Source organism: Entelurus aequoreus, linkage group LG01 (genome assembly GCF_033978785.1).
Source record: "Entelurus aequoreus isolate RoL-2023_Sb linkage group LG01, RoL_Eaeq_v1.1, whole genome shotgun sequence".
NCBI lineage: Eukaryota > Metazoa > Chordata > Actinopteri > Syngnathiformes > Syngnathidae > Entelurus > Entelurus aequoreus.
The window spans coordinates 90,003,633-90,026,919 of record NC_084731.1 but is presented as its reverse complement, the minus strand read 5'-3'; the positions used below and the strand labels follow the sequence as shown (position 1 = coordinate 90,026,919).

General features: G+C 40.0%; 1 protein-coding gene across 3 annotated transcripts in view; it reads left to right on the top strand.

The window, feature by feature from the left end:
* Positions 1 to 23,287, top strand: part of LOC133658970 (DNA-binding protein SATB2-like) — a 45,012-nt gene that overhangs the window by 15,308 nt on the left and 6,417 nt on the right. For all 3 annotated transcript variants that reach the window (XM_062061545.1, XM_062061554.1, XM_062061538.1), the window contains 9 exons: positions 2,527 to 2,706; positions 6,228 to 6,354; positions 6,431 to 6,554; positions 10,354 to 10,456; positions 13,055 to 13,105; positions 13,178 to 13,626; positions 13,693 to 13,893; positions 22,168 to 22,317; positions 22,395 to 22,586. In XM_062061545.1, the coding sequence (XP_061917529.1) occupies positions 2,527 to 2,706; positions 6,228 to 6,354; positions 6,431 to 6,554; positions 10,354 to 10,456; positions 13,055 to 13,105; positions 13,178 to 13,626; positions 13,693 to 13,893; positions 22,168 to 22,317; positions 22,395 to 22,586 (1,577 nt within the window). The remainder of the gene's footprint in view (positions 1 to 2,526; positions 2,707 to 6,227; positions 6,355 to 6,430; positions 6,555 to 10,353; positions 10,457 to 13,054; positions 13,106 to 13,177; positions 13,627 to 13,692; positions 13,894 to 22,167; positions 22,318 to 22,394; positions 22,587 to 23,287) is intronic.

Below are 23,287 nucleotides of genomic sequence, written 5' to 3'. Positions count from 1 at the left end.
CCGATATTATCGGCCGATAAATGCTTTAAAATGTAATATTGGAAATTATCGGTATCGGTTTCCAAATTATTGGTATCGGTTTCAAAAAGTAAAATTTATGACCTTTTAAAACGCCGCTGTGTACACGGACGTAGGGAGAAGTACAGAGCGCCAATAAACCTTAAAGGCACTTCCTTTGCGTGCCGGCCCAGTCACATAATATCTACGGCTTTTCACACACACAGAATGCAATGCATACTTGGTCAACAGCCATACAGGTCACACTGAGGGTGACCGTATAAACAACTTTAACACTGTTACAAATATGCGCCACACTGTGAACCCACACCAAACAAGAATGACAAACACATTTTGGGAGAACATCCGCACCGTAACACAACATAAACACAACAGAACAAATACCCAGAACCCCTTGCAGCACTAACTCTTCCGGGACACTACAATATACACCCCCCCGCTACACCCTACCCCCCCGCCACTCTCTCAGGGAGAGCATGTCCCAAAATCCAAGCTGCTGTTTTGAGGCATGTTAAAAAAAATAATGCACTTTGTGACTTCAATAATAAATATGGCAGTGCCATGTTGGCATTTTTTTCCATAACTTGAGTTGATTTATTTTGGAAAACCTTGTTACATTGTTTAATGCATCCAGCGGGGCATCACAACAAAATCAGGCATAATAATGTGTTAATTCCATGACTGTATATATCGGTATCGGTTGATATCGGAATCGGTAATTAAGAGTTGGACAATATCGGAATATCGGATATCGGCAAAAAAGCCATTATCGGACATCTCTAATTTTAAACCAACTATTTTAAACCAATAGTTGGGTTTGGAATAACCCAACATTGTAGTGAGCATAACCCAGCTTTTGTGTTAAATAAATTCAACCCAATAATTGGGTTATGAATCAACCAACATTGAGTTAGCATAACTCAACTTTTGGGTTAAACAATTCAACCCAATAGTTTGGTTGGGAATAACCCAACATTAAGTTATCATAACTCAACTTTTTTGGTTAAATAATTCAACGCAAAAGTTGGGTTGAAAAAATTAACCCAAAATGTTGAGTTAAAATAACTCAAACAAGGGGTTCGTCCTTTCCTGAACCAGCAGTTGGGTTAAAATCTGGGTTATTTTTCAACCCAACATTTTTTAGTGTGTACCGATCGGGGAACAAGCCGTTTTAATCAGAGGTGGGTAGTAACACGCTACATTTACTCCGTTACATCTACTTGAGTAACTTTTGGGATAAATTGTACTTCTAAGAGTAGTTTTAATGCAACATACTTTTACTTTTACTCGAGTATATTTATAGAGAAGAAACGCGACTTTTACTCCGCTCCATTTATCTACATTCAGCTCGCTACTCGCAACTGATTTTTAACGATCTGTTAATGCACGCTTTGTTTGTTTTGGTTTGTCAGACAGACCTTCAAAGTAGGATCTATCGCATGCCTGCGTTTCACCAATCAAATACAGTCACTGGTGACGTTTGACTCCGTTTCACCAATCAAACAGAGCCAGGCGGTCACATGATTAACTGCACATAAAGTTTCAGCGGCAAACAACAAGCTTAAGCTTACATGAACTCAACGTCAAATTTGAGGTAGCACATCGCGGTAAGTAACGTTAGTAGATATTTTGTCTGTCACCGTAGGCTGATGTTAGCTTCCCTGCTATGAATCACTGTCAAATGTACATCGTGTGGGGACATTTATTAACCCACTGCAGCCTCATAGACAGACAGAGACACACACACACACACACACACACACACACACACACACACACACACACACACACACACACACACACACACACACAGTCGCACACACACTCACGCATGCATAGAAACACCAATCAGAAGTGCACAGTGTGTTCCCAGGTGCAGCCCACATCTATCAGTTTATGGTTTGCGTAAAGGCTAACTTGTTATTTTCCTTTGTAATCTCTGCCTACTGAGCCTATGGTGCTTTTACGTTATTGTGGCTCAATTTGCCTTAATTTTTTTTATGTTAATGTATTATTATTTAATATATATTATTGTTTTAGTTGCTTAAGAGATATTCCTGGCTCTGAAGTTGCTCATTGCTATTTTTTATGTTTTTGTGCATTATTTGTTGCCATCATCATTAAACGAACAGGTTACTCATCAGTTACTCAGTACTTGAGTAGTTTTTTCACAACATATTTTTTACTTTTACTCAAGTAAATATTTGGGTGACTACTCCTTACTTTTACTTGAGTAATAAATCTCTAAAGTAACAGTACTCTTACCTGAGTACAATTTCTGGCTACTCTACCCACCTCTGGTTTTAATAAAGGGATAGTTGATGAACCAGCTCCTCGTCATCCTTTTAAACAGCTGCAATATTTTATATGCACACAATAAATTCCGTCAGGAAATTTCCGCGAGTCCTCTGCATAATCCAGAAGAGTTGGCAGGTCAAGAAAATAAATGCGTTTGGGGCCTTGTGTGTTTTCTTTAAACTTTCACATTTGCATGTGTCTTTGTGCCAGGTGTGACCATTCCTGTGTACTGCGTGGTGGAGCACGCGGATGTGGGCGTGGCCAACGAGGGACGCGGTCACCGCCATGCGGAATTTGTGCTCGTCCGGAAAGACGTCCTGTTCACACAACTGGTGGAGACGGCGCTGCTATCCTTGGGATACTCGCACGGCTCGGTTGCACAAGCTCGAGGTGTGTGTTTGTGTTTGTGTGTGTGTGTGTGTGTGTGTTTTTATCACAACTGGCTCCCACTGCTGTCTATGACTAATCACACTTCTGTAGCGCTTAGTAGCATCATCACAAGCCCAACTCTCTACTGGGACAATATGTCCCTTATTTTTTCAATCATTTACAACCAAATATTTCTGGTTTGGCCACATCTGGGAAATACTAAAGCAAAATGTTCCGTCACACATGTTTGGTAATTCATGAGTAATGAATTATTAACAGCAGCAACTCAATAGATCGTAGCTGTTTTCCAGATGGGCGGCTCCACCACATGAGTGCACTGGCTGCCAGAAAGTTAAGACAATGAGAGCAAGTTGGGTTGTTTTGTTTGAATACCAGGAGTAAACACGGAGTCGGGTATGACATTCCTGGCGGCGGCCCCGAAACACAGGGCGTGCTAACCGAGTGGACCACGCCCTGAATGCCACCCCTTTCTGCCCAAACTAAAAAAAAATGTTTTTCCCTCCAAATAAATCTATTTTGTCTGGCATCCCGTCAACACCCCCCACCCTCTCCACAAGTGCGGTTACAACCAAAAATTATACCGTTCTTTTTTTGTTTTTTTTATAACATTTTTCTTTTAGCTTTGGCTTGGGAGAATATGTTTAAAGCAGGGCAGGAGGGTCTTTGGACAAAACTACTGTCAGAAACACTCACTGACGGAACTTCCATCATTTATATTACAATATCTACGTATTGGTGGGCTTCAACAACTAATCAATGTCATCACAGGGGTCAAACTCAAAGAATCAATCAATCAATCAATCAATGTTTATTTATATAGCCCTAAAATAATGCCACATCATTTAACATGTTCTATCTACACTTCTGTTAAAATGTAATAATCACTTATTCTTCTGTTGTTTAATATTTTACATTAGTTTTGGATGATACCACAAATTTGGGTATCAATCCGATACCAAGTCGTTACAGGATCATACATTGGTCATATTCAAAGTCCTCATTTGTCCAGGGACATATTTCCTGAGTTTATAAACATAATATACATTTATTTTAAATAAAAGAAGATGTTGTGATGCCAAAAAATATCGACGTAATCATAGTAGTATCGACTAGATACGCTACTTGGTATCATTACAGTGGATGTTAGGTGTAGATCCACCAAAGGCGTTTGTTTACATTTTGACGCCGGTGAGCTACGGTGTGTAGTGAAGCATGTTTAGCTATTCCTCGTCCTGTAGGGATGATACTTGTAAGAAACTTACTTTATTTGTCGCCATGGAGGCGAGGATTAGTGATTTAGAAATAGCTACCGTACCGGTACTTTTCAGAGGCGGTATAGTACCGAATATGAATCATTAGTATCGTGGTACTATACTAATACCGGTATACCGTACAACCCTAGTCCACACACACTCCTACACGCACACATACGCTGAAGACAGACTTGACCCTAAGAACAAAGGTTTACGTGTGGACAAAAGTCCAAAATGCATAGAAAAGTAAGCATTTTTAAAGTACAGTGGTACCTAACTCAGGGGTCGGCAACCCAAAATGTTGAAAGAGCCATATTCGACCAAAAATACCGAAAATTAAAAGCCTTATATAAGTCTTATAATGAAAGCAACACATGGTGTAAGTGTTTATATTAGCTATTAACTAGCCTGTTTCGCAGGCTGACGCAAATCTTTGTTGATAGAAATGTTGAAATGTAATGTTTATTCTACCAATTTTTGTAACATTGGAAAACATTAATAAAACGGAGGCTTCTCAGAGGGTGAGATAACTCCTGGAAATTACTGGCTTAGATGTGTGTGTCCAAATTTAAGGAAACGGCAGGCTGTCTTCTTCTGATAGATTTACTACAATCTTTGCAAGCTGGGTAACGTTTGCTGTGGTCTGTAACAACATGGCGCACTAACAACTATCAGACATGTAGCCATTATTACATACAGATAATGTGTCATGAGACGTGCAAATATAAACTAAAAACACAGAGTGAGTAAGGGAGATTAAATTAACCAAATATACCTACAAACGAGACATAATGATGCAATATGTACATACAGCTAGCCTAAATAGCATGTTAGTATTGATTAGCATGCAGTCATGCAGTGACCAAATATGCCTGATTAGCACTCCACACAAAGTCAATAACATCAACAAAGCTCACCTTTGGGCATTCACGCACAGCATGAAACGTTTGTTGGACAAAATGAGACAAAGAAAGAGTGGCATAAAACATGTCTTACTGTGTCAGCGTCAGAGAAAGTTAAACATGATTATAAACAAATTGCGGTGCGTTCAAGGACCACCGAAATTAGTAGGACTAAACGGCGCTCGCCAAATCCTCTTATCAGTGAAGCATGTTTAATATAAACAGTGGGATTTCTAACAATTGGGAAGGTGTGTGTCATGTTTGCTCTCTAACAGGAACAATATTAAAACAAAATTTAGATTTTTTTTCCCACAATTTTTTCCATTTTCATACATTTTTGAAAAAGCTCCAGGGAGCCACCAGGGCGGCGCTAAAGAGCCGCATTGATTGATTGATTGATTGAAACTTTTATTAGTAGATTGCACAGTATAGTACATATTCCGTACAATTGACCACTAAATGGTAACACCTGAATACGTTTTTCAACTTGTTTAAGTCGGGGTCCAAGTAAATCAATTCATGGTACAAATATATACTATCAGCATAATACAGTCATCACAAGAACTCGAGAGCAGCGGGTTGCCGACCACCGACCTAACTGGTTCTGTGACGGAGCTCTTAACTCAAAACATGTGTATCTCAAAGCAACGTCTCCCATTAAAATGAATTGAAATCAATCTAATTGGTGCGTATCCACCCCCACCCTCCCAAACATGTCTTTTTAAAAACAAAAAAGAAACTTCTAGATAATAAATATTGTTTATAAACAATACAACTCAAGTAGATGAGGTAACATATTAATAATGCACAGTATTTATTTACGTTGGAGAGTGGATTTCCACAGTATCTCCTTCCAGCAGGTTCGCGGTCAAACACACCATCAGCGGCTTTTCCATATTTTTATGGAAACATTTTGGTCGTTTTGATAATATTTTAACGTCCTTGGCTGGGGTTAACGACTCATTCAGTATGGTGCAGAGTAGCAGTGATACGCTTAAACTATTTCTCCAAGGTCAATTATTTAAAGGCTTCTTTCTCTAATTCAGGGAATATCATCCACTTTTTCTTTCCAGCACTGTCCTTTACACTCACTTTCTTCCATTCCTATGGTTGGAAAACAAAGTGATGTTGATTTGTAGCTATAAGCTAAGGCTAGCGAGTAAGACCAGATGTTGGTCAGGGACTTTTGCAACTCAAATTTTTGATTGCAACGTAACAATAACAATTAACCGAGAGCCATCTCTTATGTCAAAACACTTAAGTTGAGGTTCCACGGTATCCGTGTTCAAGTGGACATGTCTTTATTATTTTTTTTAAATTAATCATTTTTTCCCGGCCTACGTTGACCGTCATGAGTGTCGTTCAGGTATCATCAAGGTGGGCCATTGGAAGCCGATGCCCATCCACTACCTGACAGACGCTCCAGAGGCCACAGTAGCCGACATGCTGCTGGACGTCTACCACATGGTCACACTGCGGATCCTGCTGCACAGGTTTGGGACGGACTTGGAAAACACACAATGACATTTGTTTGTGTGAGTATCTAAAAGCAACTTTCCATGCATGCAGCTTCACCCGGCTGGAGGAGCTGCCCTCAGAGCAGTGGACGCACGCCACCGTGAGGAAGGCCCTCAGAGAGCTGCTCGGCGAGAATGATCAAAGTGCTCTGGCTAAGGAGTGCCCGCTTTCCCAGGTGAGCAGAACCAGCACGCAACAATTTGAGGAGCAGGTGTTCAATTTGCTGTTGAAATGAGATTTTAGCTTTTAGTTCAATTAGGCAGTAGGCTGACGTCTGCTGAATGGCTGATAGGACTGACTTTTCTACCACTAAGTGCCAGAAAAGTGTGCCTACAACCTGTCTACAATTTTTGATGGAATAATAGGACTGCATTGGTGTTTTTTTGATGTTCAGTTAGGTTTATGGCAAAAAATGTCACCAAAAGTTTGCCTCGGTTTAGCCCAGACAAAAAGGGTCACATGGGACAAAATTAAATCAATCTTAAATTATTACTTAAATATGTCAGTAGTTTATTATAATTAGAATTAAACACATACATATGTTATTAAATGTGTCATTAATTTATTTAATGTACCATCATTGTTTTATTTTATCGATTCCTTATTTTAATATTAAATTATGTGATTAATTATTAATTTCATTTTTATTATCTAATTAATAATTTCATTATTTCATTTATTGTTTCAAGATTTGATTAATATTTTTTAATTTTGTAATTATTTAATGATTTAATTAATTAATCAAATAATTAATTAATAATTTCAATATTTATTTATTTGATTAATTATTGATTTCATTATTTCATGATTTTATTTTTGTTTGAAAATTCTAAATACTTATTTTTCAATTGTTTCATTATTTGTATAATTATTTAACGATTTAATGAATGATTTCATGATTAAATTAATTGTTACACGATTTAATCAATTGTTTTATGATTTAATGCTTTTTTAAATTAGTTCATGGTTCAACTATTTCATTGATTTAATTATTTCACAATTTAACTGATTATTTCATGATTTAACGATGTAATAATAATTTAATCAGTCAATTTTTTTTTTTACATGTTTCATTAATGAATCTATGATTTAATTACCAATTTTGGGATTTATGTATTTATTTATTTTTTTTAAATGGGTGAGTTTGACAAATAAAATAAATCCATGCAGCGCTGACACACAGGTTCATGAAATTATTAAATAGATACTTAAATCATGAAATAACTAATTAAATCATTAACAATTAAATAAATCCTTAAATCATAAATATTTACAGAAATAAATGAATCATGAAATAATCAATTAAATCATGAAATATTTAATTAAATCATGAAATTATTAAATGTACCCTTAAATATATTATTAAATTATAAAATCATTACATAAATCATACAATATAATGAAATAATTCAATATTGAAATATTTAATTAAATCACCAAATAATTAAATAAATCATTAAATAACATTTTACTCAGATAAATTAATATTACATTTAATAACACATTTATGTATCTATTTCCAATTATAATTAATCAATGACACATTTAATTCATTATTTAAATATGTATTTATTTATTTAAATATGTATTTATTTATTAAATGTCCCATTGATAGTTTACAAACTGAGTTCGGAGAGGAAGTGACGCCAGAAAGGCCGCGCCCCACACAAGAAGTGACGTCAGAAAGAACGCGTCACAGCCAGCTTCATAATAAAGCGGTTTCGTAACTCGGAGCAAACCACTGGAAATATGGCGGCGAGTCATCCAGACATGCCCGCGTTTCACCTTCCGTCTGTACAGACGCTTGTGGAAATCACACACGAACACCTTAAGAGAAAGCGATTGCAGCTATTTCGGATACAACACTTCTCAGACGGCAAGTGAACTTTCGAATGTCCGGGTCAGCTGTGATTCTGCTTGCCGAAAAACTTTGTCCATTTGTCGGAGGAGAGACAACGAGAATGCGGGCTCCCGTGGATGTGATTAAAAAATGTAGCGTGTGCTTTGTATTACCTGGCCGTCGAGGGAAGACTACGGAAAACGGTGAATGCTTTTTGACTGGCAAAGCAGACTTTATCAGTTATTGTCCGCCATGTATGTCGCGGACTCAACGTCTAGGTCCAGAGTATATAAAGTCACCAAAAAGGAAAGGACAATGAAGGTGAAGGCAAAAGAGTGAAGAGTATCCTGACCAGATATCTAGATCTCTAGATTGATTGATGTAAAATGTTCTTTATCACATTGTTTACTTCCACGTGTCCATTAAAGATTTGATTAATTTATGATGGCTCAGGTGTGATTCACTACAATAGGGCCCCACAGCACACTGGATTCCAGTTAATTGAAATACCACAACACTGGATATTGTTCAGATAAGTTAAATTTAATTTAAAGGCCTACTGAAACCCAGTACTACCGACCACGCAGTCTGATAGTTTATATATCAATGATGAAATCTTAAAAATGCAACACATGCCAATACGGCCGGGTTAACTTATAAAGTGCAATTTTAAATTTCCCGCTAAACTTCCGGTTGAAAACGTCTATGTATGATGACGTATGCGCGTGACGTCAATCATTAAAACGGAAGTATTCGGACCCCGTTGAATCCAATACAAAAAGCTCTGTTTTCATCTCAAAATTCCACAGTATTCTGGACATCTGTGTTGGTGAATCTTTTGCAATTTGTTTAATGAACAATGGAGACTGCAAAGAAGAAAGCTGTAGGTGGGATCGGTGTATTAGCGACGGACTACAGCAACACAGCCAGGAGTACTTTGAGATGGATAGCAGACGCGCTAGCCGCCGACCTCACCTTGACTTCCTCCGTCTCCGGGCCGCCGACCGCATCTATGATCGGGTGAAGTCCTTCGTCGCTCCGTCGATCGCTGGAACGCAGATGAGCACGGGTGTTGATGAGCAGATGAGGGCTGGTGTAGGTGGATAGCCAATGTTTTTAGCATAGCTCTGTGAGGTCCCGTTGCTAAGTTAGCTTCAATGGCGTCGTTAGCAACAGCATTGTTAAGCTTCGCCAGGCTGGAAATTATTAACCGTGTAGTTACAGGTCCATGGTTTAATAGTATTGTTGATTTTCTGTCTATCCTTCCAGTCAGGGGTTTATTTCTTTTGTTTCTATCTGCATTTAAGCCCGATGCTATCACGTTAGCTCCGTAGCTAAAGAGCTTCGCCGATGTATTGTCGTGGAGTTAAAAGTCACTGTGAATGTCCATTTCGCGTTCTCGACTCTCATTTTCGAGAGGATATAGTATCCGAGGTGGTTTAAAATACAATTCCGTGATCCACAATAGAAAAAGGAGAAAGTGTGGAATCCAATGAGCCCTTTTACCTAAGTTACGGTCAGAGCGAAAAAAGATACGTCCTGCACTGCACTCTAGTCCTTCACTCTCACGTTCCTCATCCACGAATCTTTCATCCTCGCTCAAATTAATGGGGTAATCGTCGCTTTCTCGGTCTTAAACGACCATTGTGTGTGTGTGGACAAGGATAAAGTTAGGTGGGATTTACCCCGGATAACCTCAGTGTAGAACGGGCCTTATAAAGAAGACGACCTCATGGCTCAATTTGGGTTTGGAGTGCTGATGGTGGATGCGCTTCTCATCACCAGCAGCCCACACACGCGCACTTGGAAACAGATGTGTACTGCATCCCACGGGAAAAGATGCAGAAACACACTCCTCAATTATCCACCCCACACACACCCTGAAGGACATGTGTGTGTTTCACTTGGGCTCATTTCTGAGTCATAATGGAATAAACGATTAGGGAAAGTGTGTGTGCAGAGTGACTGGTGTCCATTGCCACCTCCGATCTATTGTCCCCTCCTTTTAGATGCATTTGTGTCTAATCCAGATTCCGTGCGCTTTCTTTGCCATGTGCTTCAATACTCAGGGGTCCTACAATCATGTATTAATGTGGCTTCTCTTCCTCATTGTCGTGTTCTCTCTCTCTGCCAGAGTATGATCTCTGCCATCCTCAACAGTTCCTACTATGTCAACATCTCCATCTCCAAATGCCAGGAATTCGGACGCTGGTACAAACGATACAAACGCATCCAAGGTGATGGCTCACATGTGTGTGTGTGTGTGTGTGTGTGTGTGTGTGTGTGTGTGTGTGTGTGTGTGTGTGTGTGTGTGTGTGTGTGTGTGTGTGTGTGTGTGTGTGTGTGTGTGTGTGTGTGTGTGTGTGTGTGTGTGTGTGTGTGTGTGTGTGTGTGTGTGTGTGTGTGTGTGCTGGAGCTAAAGTGTCAGGCTCATGGATCAGTGGTCGGAAGGATATCCGTCACACATGGTTTATGTTATTGTCACTCCTAATACACACGGCAGAACTAAGCCATCGTAACTCATAATGGGAAACAGCAACCCCCTCTCTATAACACACACACACACGCACACACATGCATACACACACACTCGCACACAATATACGGTGGGCACAAATTTGACACTCAGCCAAACCTCACTCATATTTTTAGTCTCCTAATAACCCAGAATATGACCCTCAATCTAGCACCGTGTGTAACGAGAAACAGATTTAGTGCAGTGAGAAAATCCAAGGGAAGAGAAAATGACTTCCCGCCAATATTGTTAAAACAGTAAGATCAAACTACAACTTCAGATTGTTTTCTTTGTTTAAAAATAGAACAAGCACATTCCGAAAATGAACAAATCATAATGTTGTTGGGTTTTTTTTACACTTACATGTTGCGTTATCTTTATTTGTCGTTATTGATACTTTCTGAATAAACTATGTGATAATGTTCATCAGTCAACTCATCGGTGTTCATTTTCAATCTATCAAGATAAAAAAATAATATCAAAATCAAATTACAGGATGTTATTTATGTAGTTTGCTCATTTTCCTCGACTGGTACACTAACATCATGTGGTTTATTTTTTTTTACATATGTACAAACCCCGTTTCCATATGAGTTGGGAAATTGTGTTAGATGTAAATATAAACGGAATACAATGATTTGCAAATCCTTTTCAACCCATATTCAATTGAATGCACTACAAAGACAAGATATTTGATGTTCAAACTTATAAACTTTATTTTTTTTTTGCAAATAATAATTAACTTAGAATTTCATGGCTGCAAAACGTGCATGTTTACCACTGTGTTACATGGCCTTTCCTTTTAACAACACTCAGTAAAGTTTGGGAACTGAGGAGACACATTTTGTAAGCTTCTCAGGTGGAATTATTTCCCATTTTTGCTTGATGTACAGCTTAAGTTGTTCAACAGTCCGGGGGTCTCCGTTGTGGTATTTTAGGCTTCATAATGCGCCACACATTTTCAATGGGAGACAGGTCTGGACTACAGGCAGGCCAGTCTAGTACCCGCACTCTTTTACTATGAAGCCACGTTGATGTAACACGTGGCTTGGCATTGTCTTGCTGAAATAAGCAGGGGCGTCCATGCTAACGTTGCTTGGATGGCAACATATGTTGCTCCAAAAGCTGTATGTACCTTTCAGCATTAATGGCGCCTTCACAGATGTGTAAGTTACCCATGTCTTGGGCACTAATACACCCCCACACCATCAAAGATGCTGGCTTTTCAACTTTGCGCCTATAACAATCCGGATGGTTCTTTTCCTCTTTGGTCCGGAGGACACGACGTCCACAGTTTCCAAAAACAATTTGAAATGTGGACTCGTCAGACCACAGAACACTTTTCCACTTTGCATCAGTCCATCTTAGATGAGCTCAGGCCCAACGAAGCAGAGGGCGTTTCTGGGTGTTGTTGATAAACGGTGTTCGCCTTGCATAGGAGAGTTTTAACTTGCACTTACAGATGTAGCGACCAACTGTAGTTACTGACAGTGGGTTTCTGAAGTGTTCCTGAGCCCATGTTGTGATATCCTTTACACACTGATGTCGCTTGTTGATGCAGTACAGCCTGAGGGATCGAAGGTCACGGGCTTAGCTGCTTACGTGCAGTGATTTCTCCAGATTCTCTGAACCATTTGATGATATTACAGAGCGTAGATGGTGAAATCCCTAAATTCCTTGCAATAGCTGGTTAAGAAAGGTTTTTCTTAAACTGTTCAACAATTTGCTCACGCATTTGTTGACAAAGTGGTGACCCTCGCCCCATCCTTGTTTGTGAATGACTGAGCATTTCATGGAATCGACTTTTATACCCAATCATGGCACCCACCTGTTCCCAATTTGCCTGCTCACCTGTGGGATGTTCCAAATAAGTGTTTGATGAGCATTCCTCAACTTTATCAGTATTTATTGCCACCTTTCCCAACTTCTTTGTCACGTGTTGCTGGCATCAAATTCTAAAATTAATGATTATTTGCAAAAAAATTTTTTTTTATCAGTTTGAACATCAAATATGTTGTCTTTGTAGCATATTCAACTGAATATGGGTTGAAAATGATTTGCAAATCATTGTATTCCGTTTATATTTACATCTAACACAATTTCCCAACTCATATGGAAACGGGGTTTGTAGTGTAATTTACAAAGATACAAAAAATTGCTATTGCGACATCCAGTGGACACATTTAGAACAACAGTTTATTTCCTTCAAAAATGTTGGCTCATTTTTACATTTAGCAAACTCATCACCTGATAAAACCGTTTGAAACCGCTGCTTTAAAAGTATTATGGCATTTCTTGATATCTATGTTTATTTATTCAGGTGAATATGCCGACAAAATGTGGCAGCCCCAGGACAAATATGACGTAAAAGGTACATTTTAAATTTTTTATGTCATCTTTTATCTGAAGATAAATCAAAACTTGAATATATTTGTGGACACAGTTGAGAGAGACTGGGAGCCACGTGTCCTCAGCACGCGTCTTCCCTCGTTTTTACCCTACCTGGGCGGCGCCCGAGGCATCAAAGCTCACCTCATGGACCCGCGGGCGTCCAACCTGCCACATCAGTCCCCCAGCCCTCCCCTGCGCCCCCAAGCTCTACCTCACCTGGGGCACGCTGGCCTCCTGCCCCCGCAGCTCATGCGCCATCAGCTGGCCATGGCGCACCTCATCAACCAGCAACTGGCCGTCAACCGCTTGCTCTCCCAGCGTCCTCCGCAGGCGGTCCCCCAGCAATATGTCTCACAAACGTGCAAGGGCCCTGCAGAGCCTTCCGCCACCTGTTCAGGCGCCGAAGTCTCCCCCGACATCTACCAGCGAGTAAGGAATGAACTGAAGCGAGCCAGCATCTCTCAGGCGGTCTTCGCCAGGGTGGCCTTCAATCGCACGCAGGTACCCTCACCTTGATTGCTGCTTTGACCAATAAAGTCCTCAAAAGTTTGTCCTCCTCACGCGCAGGGCCTGCTGTCAGAGATCCTCCGCAAGGAGGAAGATCCCCGCTCGGCTTCACAGTCGCTGCTCGTCAACCTGAAGGCCATGCACGGCTTCCTGAGTCTACCTGAAGGCGAGCGAGACCGCATCTACCTGGAAGAGCGAGAGAGGAACACGCACGCCAACCAAAGCCCCGTCTCCAACGGCAACACAGACAGACACATGCTGGTAAGAAACCCCATGCTTAGACATTGATGCAAACTGCACTTTTTGAGGGTGAATGTTGACTCTCAGCAGGCACAAGACATTAAAGGTCTACTGAAATGAATTTTTTTAATTTAAACGGGGATAGCAGATCTATTCTATGTGTCATACTTGATCATTTCGCGATATTGCCATATTTTTGCTGAAAGGATTTAGTATAGAACAACGACGATAAAGATTGCAACTTTTGGTATCTGATTAAAAAAAGGCTTGCCCCTACCGGAAGTAGCGTGACGTAGTCAGTTGAACATATACGCAAAGTTCCCTATTGTTTACAATGATGGCCGCATGAAGTGAGAGAGATTCGGACCGAGAAAGCGACAATTTCCCCATTAATTTGAGCGAGGATGAAAGATTTGTGGATGAGTAAAGTGCAAGTGAAGGACTAGTGGGGAGTTGAAGCTATTCAGATAGGGAAGATGCTGTGAGAGCCGGGGGTGACCTGATATTCAGCTGGGAATGACTACAACAGTAAATAAACACAAGACATATATATACTCTATTAGCCACAACACAACCAGGCTTATATTTAACATGCCACAAATTAATCCTGCATAAAAACACCTGCTTGTTTGTTACGCTAGCTCCTAGCTCCTCTGCTAGCTCCTAGCTCCATAGAACACGCCAATACAATTCAAACACCTGATCAACACACACAATCACTCAGCCCAAAAGACCGTTCACCTAACCCAAGGTTCATAAAGCTTATATATTTTAAAAAAGTTACCTACGTGACGCGCACATACGGTCAAGCTATCAAATGTTTAGCAGCCAAGGCTGCATACTCACGGTACCTGATATTCAGCTGGGAATGACTACAACAGTAAATAAACACAAGACATATATATACTCTATTAGCCACAACACAACCAGGCTTATATTTAATATGCCACAAATTAATCCTGCATAAAAACACCTGCGTGTTTGTTATGCTAGCTCCTAGCTCCTATGCTAGCTCCTAGCTCCATAGAACACGCCAATACAATTCAAACACCTGATCAACACACACAATCACTCGGCCCAAAAGACCGTTCACCTAACCCAAGGTTCATAAAGCTTATATATTTTAAAAAAGTTACGTACATACGCAAAAAAAAGTCGCGCACATGCGGTCAAGCGATCAAATGTTTAGAAGCCAAAGCTGCATACTCACAGTAGCACGTCTGCGTCTTTGTCATCCAAATCAAAGTAATCCTGGCAAGAGTCTGTGTTGTCCCAGTTCTCTACAGGCGTCTGTGTATCGAAGTCATAAGTCCTCCTGGTTAGAGTCTCTGTTATCCGAGTTCTTCCATCTTGACTGCATCTTTCGGGAATGTAAACAAAGAAGCGCCTTCTGTGTACTGTTGTTGCTGACTACGTTCGAAAAATACGTCCATTTCGCACCGACAACTTTCTTCTTTGCTTGCTCAGCTTCCTTCTCCATAATGCAATGAACATGATTGCAACAGATTCACGAACACAGATGTCCAGAATACTGTGGAATTATGAAATGAAAACAGAGCTTTTTCGTATTGGCTTCAATGTGGAAGGCATACCCGTGTTCCCCGGGCTACGTCACGCGCATACGTCATCCTCAGAGGCGTTTCGAACCGGAAGTTTAGCTGCAAATTTAAAATGTCACTTTATAAGTTAACCCGGCCGTATTGGCATGTGTTATAATGTTAAGATTTCATCATTGATATATAAACTATCAGACTGCGTGGTCGGTAGTAGTGGGTTTCAGTAGGCCTTTAAAGGCCTACTGAAAGGCGATTTTCTTATTTAAACGGGGATAGCAGGTCATTTTGCGATATTGCCATATTTTTGCTGAAAGGATTTAGTAGAGAACATCGACGATAAAGTTCGTAACTTTTGGTCGCTGTTAAAAAAGCCTTGCCTGTACCGGAAGTAGCGTGACATCACAGGTTGTGGAGCTCCTCACATCTGCACATTGTTTACAATCATGGCCACAAGCAGCGAGAGCGAGTCGGACCGAGAAAGCGACGATTTCCCCATTAATTTGAGCGAGGATGAAAGATTCGTGGATGAGGAAAGTGAGAGTGAAGGACTAGAGGGCAGTGGAAGCGATTCAGATAGGGAAGATGCTGTGAGAGGCGGGTGGGACCTGATATTCAGCTGGGAATGACTAAAACAGTAAATAAACACAAGACATATATATACTCTATTAGCCACAACACAACCAGGCTTATATTTAATATGCCACAAATTAATCCCGCATAACAAACACCTCCCCCCTCCCGTCCATATAACCCGCCAATACAAATCAAACACCCGCACATTCCACTCAATCCCACAGCCCAAAGTACCGTTCACCGCCCCAAAGTTCATACAGCACATATATTTCCCCAAAGTTACGTACGTGACATGCACATAGCGGCACGCACGTACGGGTAAGCGATCAAATGTTTGGAAGCCACAGCTGCGTACGTACTCACGGGGGCGGTATGGCGTAGTGGGTAGAGCAACCGTGCCAGAAACCTGAGGGTTGCAGGTTCGCTCCCCGCCTCTTACCATCCAAAATCGCTGCCGTTGTGTCCTTGGGCAGGACACTTCACCGTTGCCCCCGGTGCCGCTCACACCGGAGAATGAATGATGAATGAATGAGTTGTAAATATGAATGATGGGTTCTCACTTCTCTGTGAAGCGCTTTGAGTGTCTAGAAAAGCGCTATATAAATCTAATCCATTATTATTATTATTATTATTATTATTATTACCGCGTCTGCGTATCCAATTCAAAGTCCTCCTGGTAAGAGTCTTTGTTGTCCCAGTTCTCCACAGGTCAATGGTAAAGCTTGACTGTCATCTTTCGGGAATGTAAACAATGAAACATCGGCTGTGTTTGTGTTGCTGCAGCCGGCCGAAATACACCGCTTCCCACCTACAGCTTTCTTCTTTGCTGTCTCCATTGTTTATTGAACAAATTGCAAAAGATTCACCAACACAGATGTCCAGAATACTGTGGAATTTTGCGATGAAAACAGACGACTTAATAGCTGGCCACAATGCTGTCCCAAAATGTCCGCTACAATCCGTGACGTCACGCGCAGGCGTCATCATACCGAGACATTTTCAGCAGGATATTTCGCGCAAAATTTAAAATTGCACTTTATAAGTTAACCCGGCCGTATTGGCATGTGTTGCAATGTTAAGATTTCATCATTGATATATAAACTATCAGACTGCGTGGTCGGTAGTAGTGGGTTTCAGTAGGCCTTTAAAACAACGTTGAATTAGGTTCTGACGTTGAGCAACTCAAACATAGCGTTGGAAGAACATGCTTTTTGACGTTTAATCAATGTTGGGTTCTGGCGTAGATTTGATCATTGAATTGTGGTCATTTTCCAACCAAATTTCTACAAACCCCAAAACCAAAATTTAATAAAATTCGATCTCAATTCTGTACACTGCTGCTGGAATTTTAATTTTTCTGAGGGAACTCTCCTGAAGGAATCAATAAAGTAATATCCATCTATCTATCGATCTACCTATCTATCTATCTATCTATCCATCTATCTATCTATCTATCTATCTATCTATCTATCTATCTATCTATCTATCTATCTATCTATCTATCTATCTATCTATCTATCTATCTATCTATCTATCTATCTATCTATCTATCTATCTATCTATCTATCTATCTATCTATCTATCTATCTATCTATCTATCTATCTATCTATCTATCTATCTATCTATCTATCTATCTATCTATCTATCTACCAGTGAAGTTGGCACGTTGTGTAAATCGTAAATAAAAACAGAATATAATCATTTGCAAATCCTTTTCAACCTATATTCAGTTGAACAGACTGCAAAGACAAGATACTTAAAGTTCCAACTGGAAAACTTTGTTATTTTTTGCAAACATTAGATCATTTGGAATTTGATGCCTGAAACATGGTTCAAAAAAGCTGGCAACAGTGGCAAAAAAGACTGAGAAAGTCGAGGAATGCTCATCAAACACTTATTTGGAACATCCCACAGGTGAACAGGCTAATTGGGAACAGGTGGGTGCCATGAAATGCTCAGTCATTCACAAAAAGGATGGGGCGAGGGTCACTACTTTGTGAACAAATGCGTGAGCAAATTGTCGAACAGTTTAAGAACAACATTTCACCATCTACAATCCGTTATATCATCAAAAGGTTCAGAGAATCTGGAGAAATCACTGCACGTAAGCGATGATATTACGGACCTTCGATCACTCAGGCAGTACTGCATCAAAAAGCGACATCAGCGTGTAAAGGATATCACCACATGGGCTCAGGAACACTTCAAAAAACCACTGTCAGTAACTACAGTTGGTCGCTACATCTGTAAGTGCAAGTTAAAAGTCTACTATGCAAAGCCAAAGCCATTGATCAACAACACCCAGAAACGCTGCCGGCTTCGCTGGGCCCGAGCTCATCTAAGATGGACTGATGCAAAGTGGAAAAGTGTTCTGTGGTCTGACGAGTCCACATTTCAAATTGTTTTCGGAAACTGTGGACGTTGTGTCCTCCGGAACAAAGAGGAAAAGAACCATCCGGATTGTTACAGACGCAAAGTTCAAAAGCCAGCATCTGTGATGGTATAGGGGTGTATTAGTGCCCAAGGCATGGGTAACTTACACATCTGTGAAGGCACCATTAATGCTGAAACGTACAAACAGGTATTGGAGCAACATATGTTGCCATCCAAGCAACGTTATCATGGACGCCCCTGCTTATTTCAGCAAGACAATGCTGGAAAAGCTTCAAAAATGGGTCTCCTCAGTTCCCAAACGTTTAGTGAGTGTTGTTAAAAGGAAAGGCCATGTAACACAGTGGTAAAAATGCCCCTGTGCCACTTTTTTGCAATGTGTTGCTGCCATTAAATTCTAAGTTAATGATTATTTGCCCCAAAAAATTAAGTCTCCCAGTTCAAACATAAAATATCTTGTCTTTGCAGTTTATTCAACTGTATATAAGTTGGAAAGGATTTGCAAATCATTGCATTCTGTTTTTATTTACGATTTACACAACGGGCCAACTTTACTGGTTTTGGGTTTGTACAACACAAATACACCGTTGAAACAACATCCTTTTTGACGACCTTTAATCAATGTCAGGTTGTGACGTTGATTTGACCATTGAAATTTGACCATTTCCCAACCAACAACGTGGATCCAACGTTGGACATCAACGTTGTCTCAATTTAAAAATACAACTATTTTGCAATGTTGTTTCAAAATTAGTTTTAAAGGACATGTATGTATAATCAACGTTGTATCAATGTCTTGTGCCTGCTGGGCTATCGTTCACAATCCTTATGTGAGACAAGAACACATATGTTTTTCTCTTTGTAATGTAATCTAAATCGTAAATAATATCTAGCAAGAGGCGGCTAACAACGAAGGTAATGGGTTTCTACCTATTCCACTTATAAAGCGCCCTAAAAACATCAAAAAATGTCCATCAATGGTTTTTTTTATATACACACTAAGTATGCATGTAATGTAGTCACTGACATATAAATAATAACATGTAATATTTATGTATTTTGATCATTTAAAGCATTTTTGGCAGCGCATTTATTTCAAAGAGCATCGCAACAACAACTACTAATCATGTCAGACTTCATGAGAGACTACTTTGGGACAAACGATGATCCGAAATAGGTGATGATTAGATTTAGCGCTAGTGAAACACTAAGCATCATGTAGCAGTGTTCCTAAGTGCTAAACAAGAAACACAAACTACGAACATAATAAAACAATCACTTACAATGTCTGCTCTCACTGGGATGCCGACTGTTGGGATGTTTATATCTTTCAGCACCTACCCATGTTCCCCGTTTAGACAAATTCATCATCAATTTAATTCCCTAGGTAGAATAAAAAGAGTGGGTGCAAACGAGCGTATTCTCACATCTTCTTAGCGATGTCTTCAGGTCTGAATAGATTTTTAAAGTTGACTAACTTCTCGGTTTATGACCACAACCTTCTACCATACAGGTGAGAAGCATGATTTATAATTTTTACAAACTTTCACCAACTCGGAGGCGATACAGCAGCTCAGTATGTCAATAGCTGCATAAGCTAGTTAAATATCGGTGATTCGTTGGATTTGTATGATTTGTTATCGGTCTTTGTACAATTTGATCTTTGTCGGACCTTTGGATTGAAAATTGACTCATAAGCAGAACCTCAAGATGTAGTTCTTCTTTCAATCAATCAATGTCAATCAATATTTTTTTAGCGATATTACGGAGATGAAAGAAGGCCGTTTTAGTAACACTCGTAATATGTGTCTCAAACGAGAGAGTTGGGTCGAAGATAATACCAAGATTCTTTACCGAGTCGCCTTAGATAGATAGATAGATAGATAGATAGATAGATAGATAGATAGATAGATAGATAGATAGATAGATAGATAGATAGATAGATAGATAGATAGATAGATAGATAGATAGATAGATAGATAGATAGATAGATAGATAGATAGATAGATAGATAGATAGATAGATAGATAGATAGATAGATAGATAGATAGATAGATAGATAGGTCTTTATTGTCATTGCACAAGTACAACAAAACTTTGTGTTCAGCACAAACCCGTTCAAGATTAGACAAACAAACAGTGTACAGCAGGGGTGTCCAAAGTGCGGCCCGGGGACCATTTGCGGCCCGCAGGTCATTTTTTAACGGCCCCACGGCACATTTTAAAAATACGATTGAAAAAAATAATAAACATTAAAAGTGGTATTTAACGAGCAAACAGGTGAAATGTAACAAGAAAATGTAGCAATGTTTACTCTAATCACACAAAGCTGCCATGTAGGCGGTTTCTTTCTTTAAAAAATAATAATGAATCAAAATCAATGTCATTATGAATTATTGACCTATTCAAGGCTCCAATTACGTCACATTAAATATTTTGTGATATTTTTTGGGGAAAATGTTGCATATTTTGTGTTTGCCATGTAAAAAAAGGAGCTGTTTTTTTTTAAAAGAAGGGCCTAAAAAGAACAAACAAAAAACATAAACAACAATAAAACTTATAATTGACAGATAGATCTGAAGTTGATCTCGAGATTATTGTGTTAAAAGTAAACAGTAAAAAAAAATATTATAATTTATTTTTTAACACTTTAATGAGTAGGACCATTTTGGATCCCCTACAATTTTAGTGTGATTAGTTTTTAAGTGTCATTGCTCAAAAAATAATAATGAATTAAAATCAATGGTGTTATGAGTTATTGACCTTTTTAAGGCTCCAATTATTATATCATCTCAAATATCCCACTTAAAAATTTTATTGGGTGAAAATATTGCATATTTTGTGTTTTTTTCATTAAAAAAAAGGGTTTTCTTTGACAAAAAGAGCATACAATTTAAATCTTTAAATTTTTTTATATTGACAGATAGACCTAATGTTGATCTAGAGATGTAAAAACTTGAATAATAACACAAATAATAATACTGAATAATGATTATAATTTTTTTATATTTTTTGGACCAAAACCCTTTGGGGTCCCCGGGATCAAGCCTGAGTGGTAGCCTAAATGTATATTTTCTATACATATATTGTATTGGTTTTTAAAATAAAAAATATCAAAATGGCCCCTGCTAGCTTTGATTTTTCAATGTGCGGCCCTCAGTGGAAAAAGTTTGGATACCCCTGGTGTACAGGGTTACAGAACAGGAACGCTGATGGGTCGCCACAAGGCGCCCCGTAACAGATGGGGAAAAAGGTCAAACGCTGGGGAAGGATGAGTAAAAAAAATACAATCTAGACTGGGCTCCTGGGGGGGCCCAGTCTGGAGCGGGAAAATAAACCTCCATAGCAAAGCACATATACATATTACAACGTACATCTCGAGATATCTAGCAACAGAGGGAAGGGAGTGCGGGGTCATGTAGGTAGGCCGCAGCTCTCAGGTGCTGATATGGGATTTGCGTCGAGGGCGTTGGGTTGGGGGGGTGGGGTGTGTATGTGTGGCGTATATTTTTTGGATGCATGTTTGTGTGTAAGCCTGCAGTGTGTCTCTGTTCCGCGGCCTTGATCTTGTGCAGTCGCTAGTCCAAAGTCAATAACAACAAGTGTGTGTCCATGAGAGACAAGAAGGGAGTCTGTTGTGTCTTCGCTGCACTGTCCTTCGGGAGAGTCTCGACGCCAGGGAAACAATCCAAGTTTGAATGTTTTGTATGCGAGTGAAAATAAAATTTGCTTTTCACTCTAAATTGTGTAATTGTTTGGTTGTCAAATGTTAAGGTGCAGACTAAGTCCAGCACGGAGACTCCACTGAAGCTGGACTCCTTGGTAAGCATCACCTCGGTCATCTATGAGGAGATCCAGCAAGAGATGAAGAGGGCAAAGGTCTCCCAGTCTTTGTTCGCCAAGGTGGCTGCAAACAAAAGCCAGGTGAGTTCTGAGTGTCTGTGTGCTGTAAACGTTATGTTTGGATCCAAAATGGCATCACTGTCACTTCTCCCTGCCAGGGTTGGCTGTGTGAGCTTCTCAGATGGAAAGAAAGCCCGAGCCCAGAGAACCGCACACTGTGGGAGAACCTGTGCAATATTCGCCGGTTTCTATCCGTCCCGCAAGTGGACCGCGACCAGGTTTACGAGGAGGAGGCCAGGCAGCAGCACGGCGACAAACTCCACGCTGTCCTGCACATCTCGGAGCCGCAGGTACCGATCCATTTTACACCATTCTTAGTGGCAGCCCTCGTCTTTGTCTTGTTTGCGTAATAAGTCACTGAAAATAGACTGGTGGTCACTGAGACGCCTACACACTTCCTGCTGAACGGTCCCCCCGACGAAACCCCAAATGCTTGCCAGTCAGGCTCAACCTCACTCCCGTTCAGAACTCAGCCTGTAATTATTGACACCGAGAAAAAAAAGGAATTGCCATTATCTTTATTCAGACCACAGGTTAGGCCACCCCACCCCGGTAATGCACTATGCTGATGTGGCTTTTAGGAATGGGAGCCTATTTCTATTAATGCCACTGCAGAGTGTGAGTTTACGGGAAAACGTCAGATAAATAAATACATCTTTAAATTAGAGCTGTCAAAATTGCCGTTTACTTTGACTGTACAGCACGGGTGTCAAACTCAAGGCCCGGGGGCCAGATGTGGCCCGCCACTTCATTTTATTTGGCCCTCGAAAGCCTGGAAATAACATGTATCTGTCATGTTCTGTGGTCATGTTTTGTTTGGTTATGTTCTGTTGGTTTTTGGACTCTTTTAGTTGCTGTTTGCGCACCCTGGTTTGTTTTAGTTTGCATGACAACTCATTGGTTTCACCTGATTCATTTGGACTCACGCACCTGTCACTAATCATGAGACTATTTAAGCCTGTAGTTGCCAGGTAGTCAGGCTGGCGACATT